This window comes from Macrobrachium rosenbergii, chromosome 19 (assembly GCF_040412425.1).
Source record: "Macrobrachium rosenbergii isolate ZJJX-2024 chromosome 19, ASM4041242v1, whole genome shotgun sequence".
Classification (NCBI taxonomy): Eukaryota; Metazoa; Arthropoda; class Malacostraca; order Decapoda; family Palaemonidae; genus Macrobrachium; species Macrobrachium rosenbergii.
In genome coordinates, this window is record NC_089759.1 from 22,491,732 (window position 1) to 22,507,316 (window position 15,585).

The 15,585-nt window shown below is 41.2% G+C and overlaps 1 protein-coding gene across 1 annotated transcript in view; it reads left to right on the plus strand.

The window, feature by feature from the left end:
• LOC136848726 (myelin expression factor 2-like) overlaps positions 1-15,585 on the plus strand; it is a 32,610-nt gene that overhangs the window by 14,469 nt on the left and 2,556 nt on the right. Inside the window, 8 exon segments of the mRNA XM_067121262.1 lie at positions 666-820; positions 4,177-4,383; positions 5,551-5,668; positions 6,028-6,222; positions 9,732-9,878; positions 9,881-9,925; positions 9,928-10,247; positions 10,668-10,803. Coding sequence (XP_066977363.1) covers positions 666-820; positions 4,177-4,383; positions 5,551-5,668; positions 6,028-6,222; positions 9,732-9,878; positions 9,881-9,925; positions 9,928-10,247; positions 10,668-10,803 — 1,323 coding nt within the window.

A 15,585-nucleotide genomic window follows, 5' to 3' on the forward strand; every position in this document is an offset into this window, starting at 1 on the left:
TGAAGATACATGAACTTGGTATGGCTAGGAAACATATAAGTCAAGGATATTAATGAAGTTTTAATTTGCTTGTCACCAAGAGCTTCTTTTGGCTCTCAGCAGCCTGATATTTTTGTCATCTATTATTGTTATGAAAAGCTGGTGAAACCTCTGAGTTAACTTCTAGATCCTCATGGGGCTTTCCTGAAAGAATTGTGAAATGATGAGAAAATCCAGTTTGTGCAGAGTTAGGGAGGGTCGACAGCTAGTTGGGAAGAGAAATGGCTAGATGGGAAGTAAAGGCAAAAAGCAGTAGTGTCTATAGTTTGCAATGGTGATACATTGTAACATGACCCCCACAGAGGGGAATGCTTCTGTAATGCAGTGGTTTGTATTAGCCTAGTTAATTTTTATGAAAAGTGGGAGATTTTCCATAAGTTGCAATGCAAACTTTTAAAGCTCCTAAGTGTTCTGTATTTTAAAGGCCTTAAGTGCTCTTATGTTTTAGAATGCCTCTTGAGGGAGTTAATAGTAGCATTTTTAAGTTTTCATGCATGTTGGGTCTTTGCATTGTACAAGAGACTTGCGTAATCATTAAGGTCTTTGATATCTTCAGTTTTGAGTAGTTTGTAAAACCTGTATGTTAATTTTAAATGGTAACAAGTACTTTTTTTTTTTTTTTTCAGTTGGTGAGGTGTCATATGTAGAGTTGTTTAATGATGAAAACAACAGACCTCGTGGATGTGCTGTGATTGAGTTTGAGAGTGCTGAATTGGCTCATAAGGCTGTGGACACGATGCACAGATATGACCTCAAAGGTCGCAAGCTAGTTGTGAAGGAGGTAGGTGTACGCTCAAATATAGAAAGAAAAATTCTTACAGGAATAAAAACTGTTGCCTATTATGTATGAGTTTGTCTCAGCACAAACTGAAATCAGCTGCTGAAACTTTGTAACAAGGTAGCTAACTGGTGGTAGATGGATGATTTGGGGGAACCCCCATGCATCTGCAGTCACCAACCCCTTTTTCTTTTATGTATGATGTTTTTGTTCAGCATGGATTTAAACAAGAAAAGTGGACAGTTGTCACCTCCTACCTATGTTGTTGGCAGCTTCACCAGATTACTGACAGAAATTTCTTCTTAGTATTCCAAGCACTCTGTCCTTTTGCTGTTGTTTCTGCTGTGGAACTCAGTGCTGTACTGCCTCCTGTTGTGTTTGTCTTACCTTTTGGTATGCCCCCAAAGTATTGTGTACAAATACATGCTGTACTCCTCCAACATTTTCCTGAGGAGAGTTAGACTCATGGTTGGAGCAAGTTTAAGAAACGCAAGAGCATATTATCTTCCTCCTTAATTTCTGCCTCCTGTCCGTTGGACTTGGAGTGAACGCCTTCCTTCTTTAGGGGCTGATGTTGGTATTCCTTCACCCAGGGGGATGAACACCTGCCATAGGTAGGGTTGACAAAGTCCTTTGAGTATGTTCGTGAACTAGTGTCTCCCACATTTACTTTCAAGAAATTAGGATGTCCCAGCTCTTCCCCTATTTGTGATGCTGCTTCCTGCCACAGCTCCTCTCGGTGAAGCCCAGATTGTGACTTATGGATAAAATAAGGGGAAGAAATGCAAGCACGTATCATCCTTCTTTTTCTCCCTGTTCCATCTGTGTGAAAATCAAATTTGTTTGATAGTTAGTTGGGAAGAGAAATGAACAGATGAAAAGTGAAGGCAGAAAGCATTAGTGTCTACAGTTAGTACAGTGTAACATTACCCTCACAGAGGGGAATGCTTCTGTTATATAGTGGTTTGTATTTTGAGACAGAAACCCTCTCACAGGAGGTTCCATCTGTCTTCAGTTGAGCACTCCTTGTTTTGGGAGGTTGTTCATGACTTTCACTCATCTGTGGGTGGGACATCTGCCTTAGGCTGCGTTGGTACAGGATTCTGTGAGAATGCTCATGAACCATTGTCTCCTCTATTTCTAAAACACAAGCTGTCGTGGACTCTTCCTCTATTTGTACGTATGCTTGATGTATGTATAATCCCTGGGTTGTGCTATTGCAGACTGATTGCTCACGAGACAGGTTGCTATTGTACGATACTGCCAGCTCATGATATCTTGGGTCAGGTTAACAGTTTGACCTGAGGATTGAAAGGTTCTATGCTGTTCAGCAGATCAAGCAAGGTACTTGCCTGCTGTTGACATGCCAGAGGAAGTTGTACATTATAGAAGAGGCGTAGCCTACTTATGTCGTCTGAAAAGCTCAGCTGTTAGTAATCTCGGTGGAGCAGATTGATCTTGGGTTGCTATTGATGCTTTTGAAGGATATATTGAGACAGTTATGAAGAAGAGACATTGATAGCCAAGACACCTTAATCTACCTTGAAGTCTTCAAGACCTCTGAGGTGCTGAAGGGAACGCAGCCAAGTCTTTTGGGGGTGGCCACATGCGTCAAGTGTTGGGAGGGGCCACCTCTCCGTGATACTTTCCAGTCCCATAAGGTTCATCTAGGAAGGGCAATAAGTGAAAAGAAAAGGGAGGGGAACACTTGAGGTTGGCAGTGTCCAACTCCAGTGGCCACAAATAAGGGGATACAGTAAACCCCCCGTATTTGCAGGGATGTGTACCCCCCCCCTCGGCGAATAGCTAGAAACCACGAATACTTAGAACCCTTTTAAAAACACTTAGAACTGCCTATCGTGATAGTTCAAACGCACAAAAAAACTAAAAATGCTCATGCAGGTATTATCCTATTTGTGATTGTTGGAAAAAACATATCTTGAGTATAGCCTAGCCTACACTAGGGTATTCAGTACCATGTAAACATACATGGCCTAGTAATTATTAATATCAGCTAATTCTGGAGGTTCATGCAGAGTGACATGATAATTCAGCACAAAGAGAAATTGAGTAACAAGCAAGAATTAGCTTAGCCTACACTATGGTATATCGTATACATATATGGTAGCCTAGCCTACATTATACTGTACCTTATATTCACATAATATCGTATTATTCAAACATGAGCATAACAAATATGCATCTATTTCGTGGATCTTTTAAAATGTTATGCTTTAATTCACTGTATCCAATAATGTTGTATATATTCTTATATTACTTTTATGTTATAAATTGCGATCTTAGCGATCAGTGTTATGGTTTGGAAATTGATTACGCGGTAAGAGTATTTTGCCGTATTTAACTCAGTTCAGAGCGCTTTTCTTGCTTCTAGTTAGCGTAAATGAATATCTAGATACTTTATTAATATGGGCAAGGTTATTTTTCGTTATACGAAGTATTTTTAAGACGAAATATAACTTTAAGTAGTGCTGTCCATGCACCTCACATGGTGTGCAGGCTTTACTTGGGTTCTTTGTGGCATCCTTTCAGTCCATAGCTGCAACCCCTATCATTCCTTTTACTGTACCTACATTCATATTTTTTTTCTTCCTGCTTACTTTCCACCCTCTCTTAATTTTTTCCTTGTACAGCTGCGAGGTTTTCTTCCAGTTACACCTTTAAAACATTTTTACTGTCGAACTCCTTTTCAGTGCTCAATGACCTCATAGGTCCCAGTGCTTGGCCTTTGACCTAAATTTTATATTCATTCAGCCACCCTGTTTAGTCCCAGATGACAGAAGAAGAGCTTGATGACAATAGGTAAGTGTGGTAACCCCCCACACCACCACCACCACCACTTGCCCACCTACTACCAGTTAATTACCGTGTTACCAGGTTCTAGCTTGCGTGGAGGAATACTCCCACAAAGACTGTAGGTATTGTGGTTTTGTATACCTGCATAAAACACTATTTGCTTTAAAAATCTGGGATTTTGTTTTGCCAGGGATACAAAAGTTTCTCTGTTGGGATATACTTTTGGTGACGGCTAGGATGAAGGTGTATGCTTTGTTAGTGTATCTAGGAAAAATGTAAACTATATATATTAAAACTGCCATATTTTTGTTTCATAAGATAATCTCATGTCCAGTGATAGTTTTCTTTTAAAATCAGTATATGTTATGCTTGTATTAATAGTAGGCTACTGGTACTAGAAGGGTAAATGTTAATAGACTGAATCTGTCCGTTAATGAGTAATGTGTATTCTTATTATGTCTGCCAGTTTTCTTTAGAAAATAACTAATCGTGTTGTTTATGTGGTGTGTATGTTTTTCTAATGGAATTTCGCTTCTGTTTTAAAGAGTGGACCTTCGTCACGCCAGGATGACTATGATCGTGATAGACACAGAAGTGTAATGAAAACTGACATGAGAGGTGGACGAGACTTTAATAGAGGGACTGAAGTTGGAACGCCAAACAAAATAGGGAATACATACGGTCTCTCAACTGTTTTCTTAGAATCTCTAGGTATTACAGGTCCCCTCGTGAATAAAGTATTTGTGGCAAATGTGAGTACAAATTTTATATACAAATTTTATAAACAAAATGCAGTAGTTAATATTGGGAACATTGCAGCTGTGAATTGGTTATGGTGTACATAGCAAATAATGACACTTGTTAATTTCTGACCTTTTGGGTTTTTCCAAATTTATTTTCATGCAATTGTATTTTAAGTAAATGTTCTTTGGTTTATATGTGCAATGCAATGTGTATTTCATATGCAGAAGTTTTATCATGTGGGATATATTATGATTATTTTGGGTTTTCCCCTTGTATTGTTACATTTACTATTTTTCTCAGTTTTCTTTCTTCTTGCACACTGTTTGAATTCTCCTTCATTCCAGTTTCTCATGAGTACTCATTCTGTCCCTCGTTCTGATCCCTCTCATGTCAGTACCATGTCTATCAAATGCTAGGTAAACTAATACTCTCCCCCTCTCACATGCTAAAATCATATCAATCTTCGGTGTCACTATCTGTTTTTGAGCATTTGTAAATCACACATCTCTGCTTTTTTATATATCATATAACCTTAGTGCACTCATTTCTACTGTGTACAGAACTGCAGGTCTTGCACATCATTATATTTCTATTTACAATAGACTGTCAGTCCCTACCACATTATACGAGAAAGATTCCAGCTTTCCCTTCTTCCTTGCAGTATTTGCCCTCATTTAGTTATGCTGTTCAAGCCAGCCATATATCGCTTCCATTGTTTTGTCTGTGGTCAGATTAATTTGCTTTATTACAAAATGAGGTAGAATGAATGATAACATCCTTCTAGAATATTGAAAATCAAGGTATTTTCAAAAAGTGGAACTTGAAGGCAGTTCAAAACTAAGGTGTATGTTATAGGTCAGGTTACTAGCTGTGTAAGTACAGTACTGTATATAAAGGCATTAAACCACAGCTTGCTTCAGAGTCAAAGTCATTATACAGTATATTCAAGGTGATTTTTCTATGCATCCCTTTGTATGTTTGTAGGTTACTTTCTATGTACAAGTAGCTTGTAATAAATAGATTATACATTATTGTTCTCTTTTTACAGGGTTTTTTTTTCTCTTGTCCTAAAAATTCTGTTTTGTAACTAGTAGTTTGCTTTCCATTTTCTTTTATAAGTTTCCATTATCCTTTTTCTTTTTATTGAACATTAAAGCTTTATCTCTGTGTTGCAGTTGGATTACAAAGTTGATGAAAAGATGTTGAAAGAGGTTTTCAAAATTGCTGGCAAAGTTGTATCTGTAGACATCAGCAAAGATCAAGATGGAAAGAGTAGAGGATTTGCTGTAGTAGGTAAGTTGAACTGCGAGCTTTGCATTCATTTTTCTCATTTTCCAGTCATCCTAGAGTGATCAAGTACTATAAACATTTGTCTGTTGTCGGTACATTACTGTCTGTGACTTCAATAATGTTGCCTAAAAGGCAGGCATAAATTTTTTTTTTATGAATCAGATAATTAGGATTCAAAGGGTGCAAGCTCAATTTGAACTCAGTGTGCATGTGTACATGACATGCACCAGGAATACTCTCTTTGTTTGGGGAAAGACTATATTCCTTGTGAAAATAAAAGTTGAAGTGATGGTGGTGTTAAAATTTTCCAGCCTCATCTGTAATTTTAATTTTTTTTGTGTTTGTTTCTTTGTCTCTTGCAGAATATGAACATCCTGTTGAAGCTGTACAAAGCATATCCATGCTTCACAATCAGACATATTATGATAGAAAAATGAGTGTTAGGATGGATAGAGTTTCAGAAAAACAAGAATCCACTTCATCTAAATTGCCCCCAGGCTTAAAGGGGGTTGGGATGGGCCTGGGCGTTAATGGCACCGCACTTGTTGATGTATCAGGTTGGTATATACAGTATTATGTTCATAAGGTTAAATATGTTAACCAGTTACATTTTTAGTAAAAATTGTTGTTTATTTGAAGATAAATTTTTACATTAGGTAGCCAGCAAAATACACAAACTTTTTTTCTGTGGTTAGTCTAGGATTATAATTTCTCCAGATAAAGTTAATTTCTAGTATGTAACCCATCTCTGCTGGACACCTGGTAACTATTTTTTTTTTTTTTTTTATTTCTCATTTGATGTGGTTTTGATTTTTCAAGCATAGAAACTGGTTTGGTAAAATATACAATCAAAATATGAAGTGAATAATATTTAGGTGTAGGAAAGCAAAGTAAAATAAAACTTAATTAGAGGAACAGGAGATTAGCAGAGCAGGAGAGGGAGAGAGGAATACAATAATAGACACATTTATTGTAACAAAATACAATAATTAACATGACAAACAGATATTGTAACAAAATACAATAATTAACATGACAAACAGAAAAAGGCTAATATGACAAATATGATAACAAAAATATGAGGACCAGGTAATGGTTTAAGGCCTTCATTGAGTTCATTTTCACCACTCCACAGAATCACAGCACGGGCAATGATGCAAGCAAGTATGGGCTGTTTGTTATATTTATAAATTGAGGTCTATAATATTCATTTTGGGAAGAGTGAAAAGTAGTTAAACTAACCACCTAGTCATATCCGTAAATATATAGTTACTCCAAATGATGGTCTTGAATGACAGTGACCTTTAGAACATAAACTGTACGAGAATTGAAAAGAGTTAGAATGAAACAAAACAGAACAAAATATTGACAGTAATGCTTCTTGGTCTAAGGGATGCTAAAAAGAACCTTTAGCTCTCCACATAGCATGTTGTGCAAGGAACTCGGTAAGCAGAGCAGCTTACAAGGCTTTGAATGTGATGCTAAAAAGCAGCAGTACAGTACAGACCTAGTTTATGACCATCAGTGTTAGTAATGAAAATGGAAGGAATTTGAATACAGTGTGATATTACTCCTCAAGTATGTGAAACATTAAAGAATTAAAGCAATAGTGAAAGTCCATGTTGAAATTATTTGGTTGAAAATGGTTTATAATGCCACCCTAAATCTGTGTTACTAAAAGGCATTGTTGGGAAAAAAAATTTTTCTAGCAACGGTATATAAGTGGTTTTATGAAATGAATCATTTGCAATTTTAAGGATGCATGAACAAATTGATTTCGAAGTGCTTTGAAAAAGTAATTTACAGTCAAATGTGACACAAACATCATTAAATGTACAGAATGAGTCTGTTACCTCGGGTAAAACACAGTACAAATTGAGAATAAAGTGGGAAAGCAGCTAAATGGACTTCATTTCTCAACTTCTTATATAGAAATAAAAATACTAGTAAAGAAAGGAAAAAGAAAGAGACAAGAAAGGTATTGCATTCATAAAAGAATTCCATATATCAATCAAGTAAGTACAATGTACCCATAAGAAGAGCAAATCATTCAAGAACTTGAGTTGAAAGTCTATTCAATACTGCTCATTAATGATAAAATGCCTTATTATTATTAAGTTTTGAACTTAACCCATAGATATTAGTCCTCAGAAGAATGTACCAATTAAGTTCCTTTTGATCCAATGGTTGGTGAATTTCTAGTTATCTTTTTATCTTTTGTGTCATCATGCCTTGTGTTGTGGTTCAAAGATTGCTATCAAAGTGCTTGATACTTTTAAGGTTTCTTCACATATCTCATAATGTTTTGTATTGTGGAGCAATTCTAAACAATAGTCTAATTAATTTTCTGTTGGTGAGGTTGTGCAAAGTGTGCTCTAACTGATAAGGGGACTTGAATTCCTTTGTTTGGTGTTAGTGACAAATGGACCAGTGCAGTCTACTGTGAGTGTAGGCAACTTTTGCCCTAAGAGAGGCGTGTGTGTGTACGTGCACACGCCTCATTGCACGTCAAGCATACAAATAAGACTTGTAGCTCCTTCATGTCCAGTGTGGATAAAAACCCACATCTTACATGCCAGCCTTGCCAGATGCATCAGTTTACTCTGCAGAAGACAATGTAGTATGTGAAAGTTGGTATGTGTATTAGTGGTTTAGATTTGCTCAGAAGACCACCTTTAAGCAACAGCCACCCAAGGTTCTGGCAGGTGTGTCTTTTTAATTCTCGTCTATTGGCAGGTAACCTCCATCCCTGTCACTTGCCACTATAGTAAAGTTTTGGACATTGAACAGTGCATCATTGGGTAGTGCCTGTACCTGCAGAGAAGGATGTGGCTTGCAACATATTAAAGAGAATTGCAGTCATGCTCTCACCGTCAACATAATTTTGCCTACTGCCCCTTTAGCCCAGAGACAGAAGTTAGACAACACCAGGGCACTGCTCCTCATCCCTGGTGGAGTCATCCATTCATTGCTGTGTCCAAGTAAGCCTGCTCTGGCATTCATGCCACCAGTCCTGCACTTTTACCGTTGCTTCGTCAAGCCTTCAACCTCTCTTCAGGGAGCACATTTTGGCAATTCAGCACAACTGTAGACTGCCCTGTAACAGACCCAGTGCCTCTTTGGCAACCACAGCAGTTATTTATGTCCAAGAGGTTCCTTCTCTGGCAGGTCCATTCCATTGCCAGTGACAGTGGGTTGTTCTTGAACTTAGAATAGTCTGATGTTCACCAGCCTTTAAGGGAATATTGAAGAAAACCAAAATGAATTGATCCCCTTCATCAAAGCCTCAAATTGCCATCAAGGTTTGGGGCTGGTCTCAATCCAGGAAGGATAGCAGCAACAGAGACCATCTAGACCAACTAGGGCATTAGAGTTGCACACCCCCACTGGTAGACAAAGACGCTGTACTCAGTGATTCCGTGGGTTATTGGCAGTTAGAGAAGAGGCCCAGAATTGCTACCAGTGCCCTTCTGGTAGATTGAGTTGAGAGTAAGGTCAGTGACCTCTGGTTCTGAAAGCCAGCAACTGTGATGAAAAGTTAAGGTACATCGAAAGGTTATGACCACCCATAAGGCACCTGCACTTATTCTTTACACTGGACCGAGGGTTTAGTGGTAACACACCTTTTCATACTCAGAATCATTTATCCTTCTTATCTGAATCCCTAGTTTGGCTTGCTGATTTTAATTATCATGAAGTGGTAAAATTTGAAATACTAGGTATTAATCATGATTGCACCACTCCTTAGATAATTATCACGATTGCACTTCTTCCCATTGATAGGCTTGAAGGTTGTATTTATATGAGAAGGGAAAACTTGGTTAGTTATGAGAGAAGTATGATATATTCCCAATTCATTAGCAGACATTAACAGTGAAACAAAAAATCTGCCATTATTTTTTTCACAAAAATTAATTTTCTGTATTTTAAAACAGAATATTGTGGTAAGTAAAATATGGTTTGTGTCTATGGAACAAAATTATTTAGAAAAGTTCATCATCAATTTGGTGAAATTACAGAACTGTTATTAAAGTTGATTCTCTTGATTCTGTTTTGCTGTCTGCAGCTATTTCAGGCAACGTTACTCCCAGTGTCACCAACATGCCCAGTGTGAACCCAATGGCTTCTGGAATGGGCAATCAGAATATGGGCATGATGACAATGGGAAATATGGGTGGAGGTATTGACACAATGGGGGGTGGAATGGGAGCTGGTATGGGGGAGGAATGGGGGGTGGTATGGGGGGAGGAATGGGAGGTGGTATGGGGGAGGCATGGCGAACATGGGTAATAATATGAATACCTCAATGATGGGCATGGGTGGTGGTATGGGTGGGTCAAACATAGCTACTTCAGCAAGTATGAATAATAACTTGGCAAGAATAGGCGGCACGTTAGGCACGAGTGGGTTTATGAATTCGTCAATGAACAGTTCAGCCATTGGTTCTGCTGGGTCGATGGGAAGCAATGTTGGTTACGGATCATACGGATCATCAGGAATCACCCGTGACTATGGCCATTCTACGGGAACCTCAACCAGCAGTTATTCTGCTGGAAACAGGAACATAATACAGATAAGTAATGTTAGTAAATATTTACTTGCACACTGTTGTTAGATTATACTTTTGGTGAAGAGTTAAGATTCATTTTCAATAATCAGAAAATATAATAAAATTCACAATCTTGAACATGTACCTGTACAAGAACAAGAAATTTTCCTGTATTTCCCTTGAACAATTGTGTGTTGAACATTTTAATGCATTGTAGTCTCTTTTCTGATATCACTTAGAATATGAACATGTTATTTGTTATTTTGTGAAACTGGAGAACTTGATTATCTCTTGGTAGTAGGTTACCCATGGTTCTTAGAGTTTTTTTTTTTTTTTCTTTTTGTCTGCTGGCTTAAAGTCATTTGACAAGACATTAAGTTTTTTTTTAATGATACGGGGAATCTATGTGTAGAAGATGTGAAGGTGTTTTTCATGATGGTTTTACTGTTCCAGCTCCCGATGGATTATACCTGGCAAAGTCTGCGAGACCTTTGTCGTGAATTCGGAGACATAAGATTTGCAGAAATTAGAAACAAGGGTACTGGTACTGTCAGATTCCAGTCTGAAGCAGATGCTCGTAGAGCAGTTGGTATCCTTTTGCTATGCTTATGTAATCACTCTTACTATTGTTCGGTTTATCTAACTTTTTATTTCCTGAAATGGTGAGTTATGTTGTGACAGTTGCAAGTAGTGATAGTCAAGGAAACATTTTTTTTTTTTTTTTTTTTTTTTTTTTTTTTTTTGTCTGTGCAGCATTGATTATGTCTTAAACATGAACCTATTTCACTATAAAGTTTTGATATGGGTAATTATAGTTTATTCCTTTACGTACACAAACTGTCAGTCTTCACATGAGGAATTACCTTCAGTGTTAGCTGGAGCAGGCTATCCTAATACAACAAGGTTGTTTGGTAGTTAACTACTGGTGGGAGGGGCGAGGGATACCCTCACCACCTCCCTTTGCTGAGCAGTGCAGCCACTTGCCTTATAGTCTCGTTCAGAGACAGACGTACTATGCCTTCATCTGCCGGCTGTTAGCCAGTTGTTCTACGTTTCAATGCAGCTCTGGTTTTTTCCCTCCGGTTTTCTGTTGTGGTAGTGTGGTATTTCCTGATGGTTTTACTTGTGTTCTTTTTCTTGGTTTTTGGTTGTGGATAGCCAAACCCAAGAGTCGTATAAGTCTTTCGATAAGCAACCAAAATGGTTTTGCCCTGGTGTAACTGTTTCCTTTTCTCCTTTAATGTCAACCTGCACTCGGTCTTGCATTCATTGTCGCAAACGAGTGCTATATTAACAACTTGTTAATACAGTGGTTGCTTTTCACTTCAAAGAGGAGATACAAAATAAAGGCTTACTGTCCTTAGGAGGGGATTCTCCCCCGAAGGCGCCGGATAGTTCTCTCTTGTGATGCGTCTACCTCTTGCTCCTACCTCTTCTGGGGGAGAGGTCACTCCCCCAAATTCTCCTGTTGCTTTGTCATCAGTTACAGTGTTGATGGGTACCACAACCACTGTTGTGGTCCATACAGTTGTTCACCACTCACCAATTCCATGGCATTGTTGAGCGGTGGACAAGCTCCCTGTGATGTCTTTTGCTTCTAAGAATCTGCTCCTGGAAGAACTGATGAAGAAGTACAAACATGATGGCAAAAGAAGTTGAAGAAGAGGCGTTGTGCATCTTCATCATCTTCATCATCATCGTCTTCTTAGTCTCCTGTTATCGCATCCTCCCCTTCTCCTTTGAAAGGTCCCGTTCGGCAGACAGACTGGAAGAAGGAGAAGGTTGCTTCTCCCGACTGTAAGAGGGCTTGTAGCCCCTCTAATGGCCTCTCTTCTTCCACAGAAGCAGCAAAGGGATCTCTCGCTGGTTCTCCCATGTCTCCGGACAGGGAACCTGCGTCGCAGGTCCCATCGGATCCCTTCTGTGCAGGAAAACCAGATGCTTGTGTAAGCCACAACATGGTTTCCACAAGCCGAGTGTCGTGGCTTACACAAGCCTAGTCGGTGTACATGGGTCTCCCATGGCCACTGACTCTCAAGGCATTGATACCTGATGTTGTAAGTCATTTCCCGAGTCTGGTAAAGAACCTTCTGCTACATGGGGCTCCAAGGTTTCAACCTGGAAACTCATCCCCCTCTCAGACCCTCGTGTAGCAACGTCAGCTGTTGTACACCCCATGCCTTGGATGTCCCGTGTGCATGGGTCTCCCCAACCGGTGCCAACAGAGTTTCTGCCTGGAGTCCAACGGACCCATGAGTCTTCAGTAAGCACTTGCAGTCCACCAACTGGAGCGCTGCCTGTCGAAAAAGAGTGAATGTGCAGTGTGCAGGCGCTGCCTCACCCCTTGCAAGTTCTGTGATCCAAGCTCAGGTCCAATGAGCCACGACTTGGCTGCTTGAAGAACAGGGTCCTGCAATGATGGTGCTGACTCTCGAGTTCGCTCATCAGGACAAGCATTGAGGAGGTCCCCTGTTCAGTCTTCTTTGCATGTAGAGGCTACAGCCTCGAAGAAGATTGCAGCACGTTGTTGGGACACTATACAATCACCCAAGAGTGCATGATCGTTCTCCCATGGGCAGTCCCTGTTCACATTCCCGTGACCAGACTTACTCCCCCTCCAGATTGCTTCCAAGCACATTTGCACGAGCGTGTTCGGTCCTCAGGGACAACCCCTGTCCACATTCGCGTGACGGGATTCATTCTCCCAGACCCGTGAAACAAGCGTCACCACAGGTTAATGACCGTTTACAACCTTCCTCTCATGCAGAGACTTCTGCCTCTGGCAGGGCTGCAAAGGGTACTAGGCCTCTCTCACTCGTTCTCTCAACCTCCTGGGGTTATACCAGGAGTCGAGAGGCAGACAGGTCTTGGGTTGGCAATCGGGAAGAGCCTTCCCATCGCAGCCCTTCCACAGACTCACATCCCTGGTTCAGTCCTGGGATCGGAACAGGCGTATGCTAGTGTGGTGGAGAAGAGGCCAGGGGTTTCTGAGGAGGGTCTCTCCCCTGCAGAGAGAGAGTGGATCGGGAAGACCATGACTTTGATGGATACGTCTTATGCAGTATCTCGACAATTGGCTAGTTCTGGCGAACACTCGTTCGAAGTTGCTCTAGGACAGAGATCGCCTTCTCAAGTTTTGTCACAGCCTAGGCATTTTGAAAAATTACAGGAAATCTGACCTCATACCCAAGCAGAGGATAACTCACCTGGGCATGCTGATAGGTATGGCAGCAGCGAGTCTTTCCCTCAGACTCCCATATCAGCAGGTTCAGGGAGGCAGCTCAGTGACTCCTGTCTCGGCAGGAACAACCAGGTCGAATGTGGCAAGTCGTTCTAGGTTATCTTGTCGTCCTTGGAGAAGCTGGTCCCTCGTGGGTGGCTTCACCTTCGTTCCCTCCAATGGAGAATGAAAGAGTTCTGGTCTCAAGCAAGAGACCCTCTGTCCCTTCTCATTCCTCTCTTGAGAGAAGTGAGACAGGACCTAGCCTGGTGGCTAGACGACAGGAACTTCTTAATAGGAGTGCCTTTACACACTCCCCCTCTTGAGATGCTTCTGTTCTCGGATGCTTCGAGGAAGGGATGGGAAGCACACCTCGAGTTGCTAACTTTGGGTGTGTGGAATCAGAACGACAAGCACCTCCACATCAACATTCTAGAACTGAAGGCAGCCTTCTTGGCTCTGCAAACATTTCAGGATCAAATGATGGGGCACTCCGTGGTATATGTCAACAAGCAAGGGGGACTAGTGTCCCTTCAGCTTCATCAGTTGATGGTGCAGGTGCACGAGAGGGCGGTAGCACACTCAGAGTTGTCAGCCGAGTACATTCCAGGCAAGAGGAATGTAGTGGCAGACAAACTCAGTCGCCAGGGCCAGGTGATAGAAACAGAGTGGTCTCTATACCCAGTCGTCATGGAAATTGTTCGACCGTTGGGTACGTCCAGTGATAAACCTTTTTGCAACCCGGCACAACAGGAAGTTGCCGGTGTTCTGCTTGGTCATCCCAGACCCTTGGGAAGACATTTTTCAACACCCCTGGGAAGACGCTTTTCAACAACCTTGCGACAATCTCGACACATACGCTTTTCTTCCATTCTGTTTGATTCGTCAGGCGATCAACAGGGTAATGATCACCTCAAACCTCAGAATGACCCTGGTAACTCCCAAATGGCCACATGCCGAATGGTACCCAGACCTGCCAGCTCTGCTGTCCAAGGCACCGAGAGAGATTCCTCCATGGCACAACCGTCTTTGCCAACCCCACGTCGAAAGGCGCCACCAGTCCATGCAGTTCCTATCTCTTCCAGCATCTCTTGCAAGAGAAAGGCTTTTCTCACCAAACACCAATAGAGATGTCTGGATACCTTTGGAAATCCTCTGCAGACATCTATTGGGGAAATGGACCATCTTCTCTGGTTGATGTCTTGGAAGGGGTTTCTCTCTGGTTGGAGCCACTATTCAGCAGTTAGGGCTAAAGAGCTGCCCAAGGCGAAGTCTTACACCTAAAGGGCATCGATCTCTCTTCCTCATGGGAGATCTCTATGCTGATGAGAAGCTTTGGAAAGTCTTGCCCTCCCAGGGAACTCGGGCCCCCTGAATGGGACGTGACTTTCGTTCTTTGGAGCCTGATTTGTTCACCTTACAAGCCCTTACGAGAGGTGTCAGACAGATCTGACGCTCAAGACTGTATTCTTGCTTGCCCTGGCATCAGCGAAGAGAGTAGGTGAACGCCATGGTCTTTCTTGTAATGCCAAACACTCGAGGGGATGGGGAACTGTTACGCTTGAATTTGCCCTGGTATTCATAACGAAAACTCAGAATCCATCGGTCCCTGACATTAGGTTCAAGTCCTACTCGATCCCCTCTGTAGAGGACTTAGTTGGTAAAGAGCCAGATGAGATGTTAGTGTGTTGAGTTAGGGTGCTGTGATGCTACCTTAAGAGGACTTGACAGCTCGGGCTTCGGTGTCAACAACTCTTTGTTAGTACTGGCAAGACCAAGAAAGAGGTGTCCAAAAACATCATCTCTTTTTGGCTTCATGAGACTATCAAACAGGCATACTCCACACATCTAATGAAGAAGATGGAAGTATGTTCTGTCCTAGAGCTCACAAAGTCATCAGGTCATTGCTCCGTCCATTGCATTCAGGAAGAACCTGTCAGTTCATCAAGTGCTGAGAGCAGGAGTCTAGGCTCGACAGACTACGTTCACCTCCTTTTACCTGAGAGACATTGCCCATAGATCCTTGGACACCTTTTCCTTGGGACCTGTGGTGGCTGTTCAACAAGTTGTGTAGCTCATCCAGTTCCCCTAGTGGGACAGCAGGTAGCATCTGGTCTAAGATGTACGATTGCAAAATTGAGAGTGAGAGTG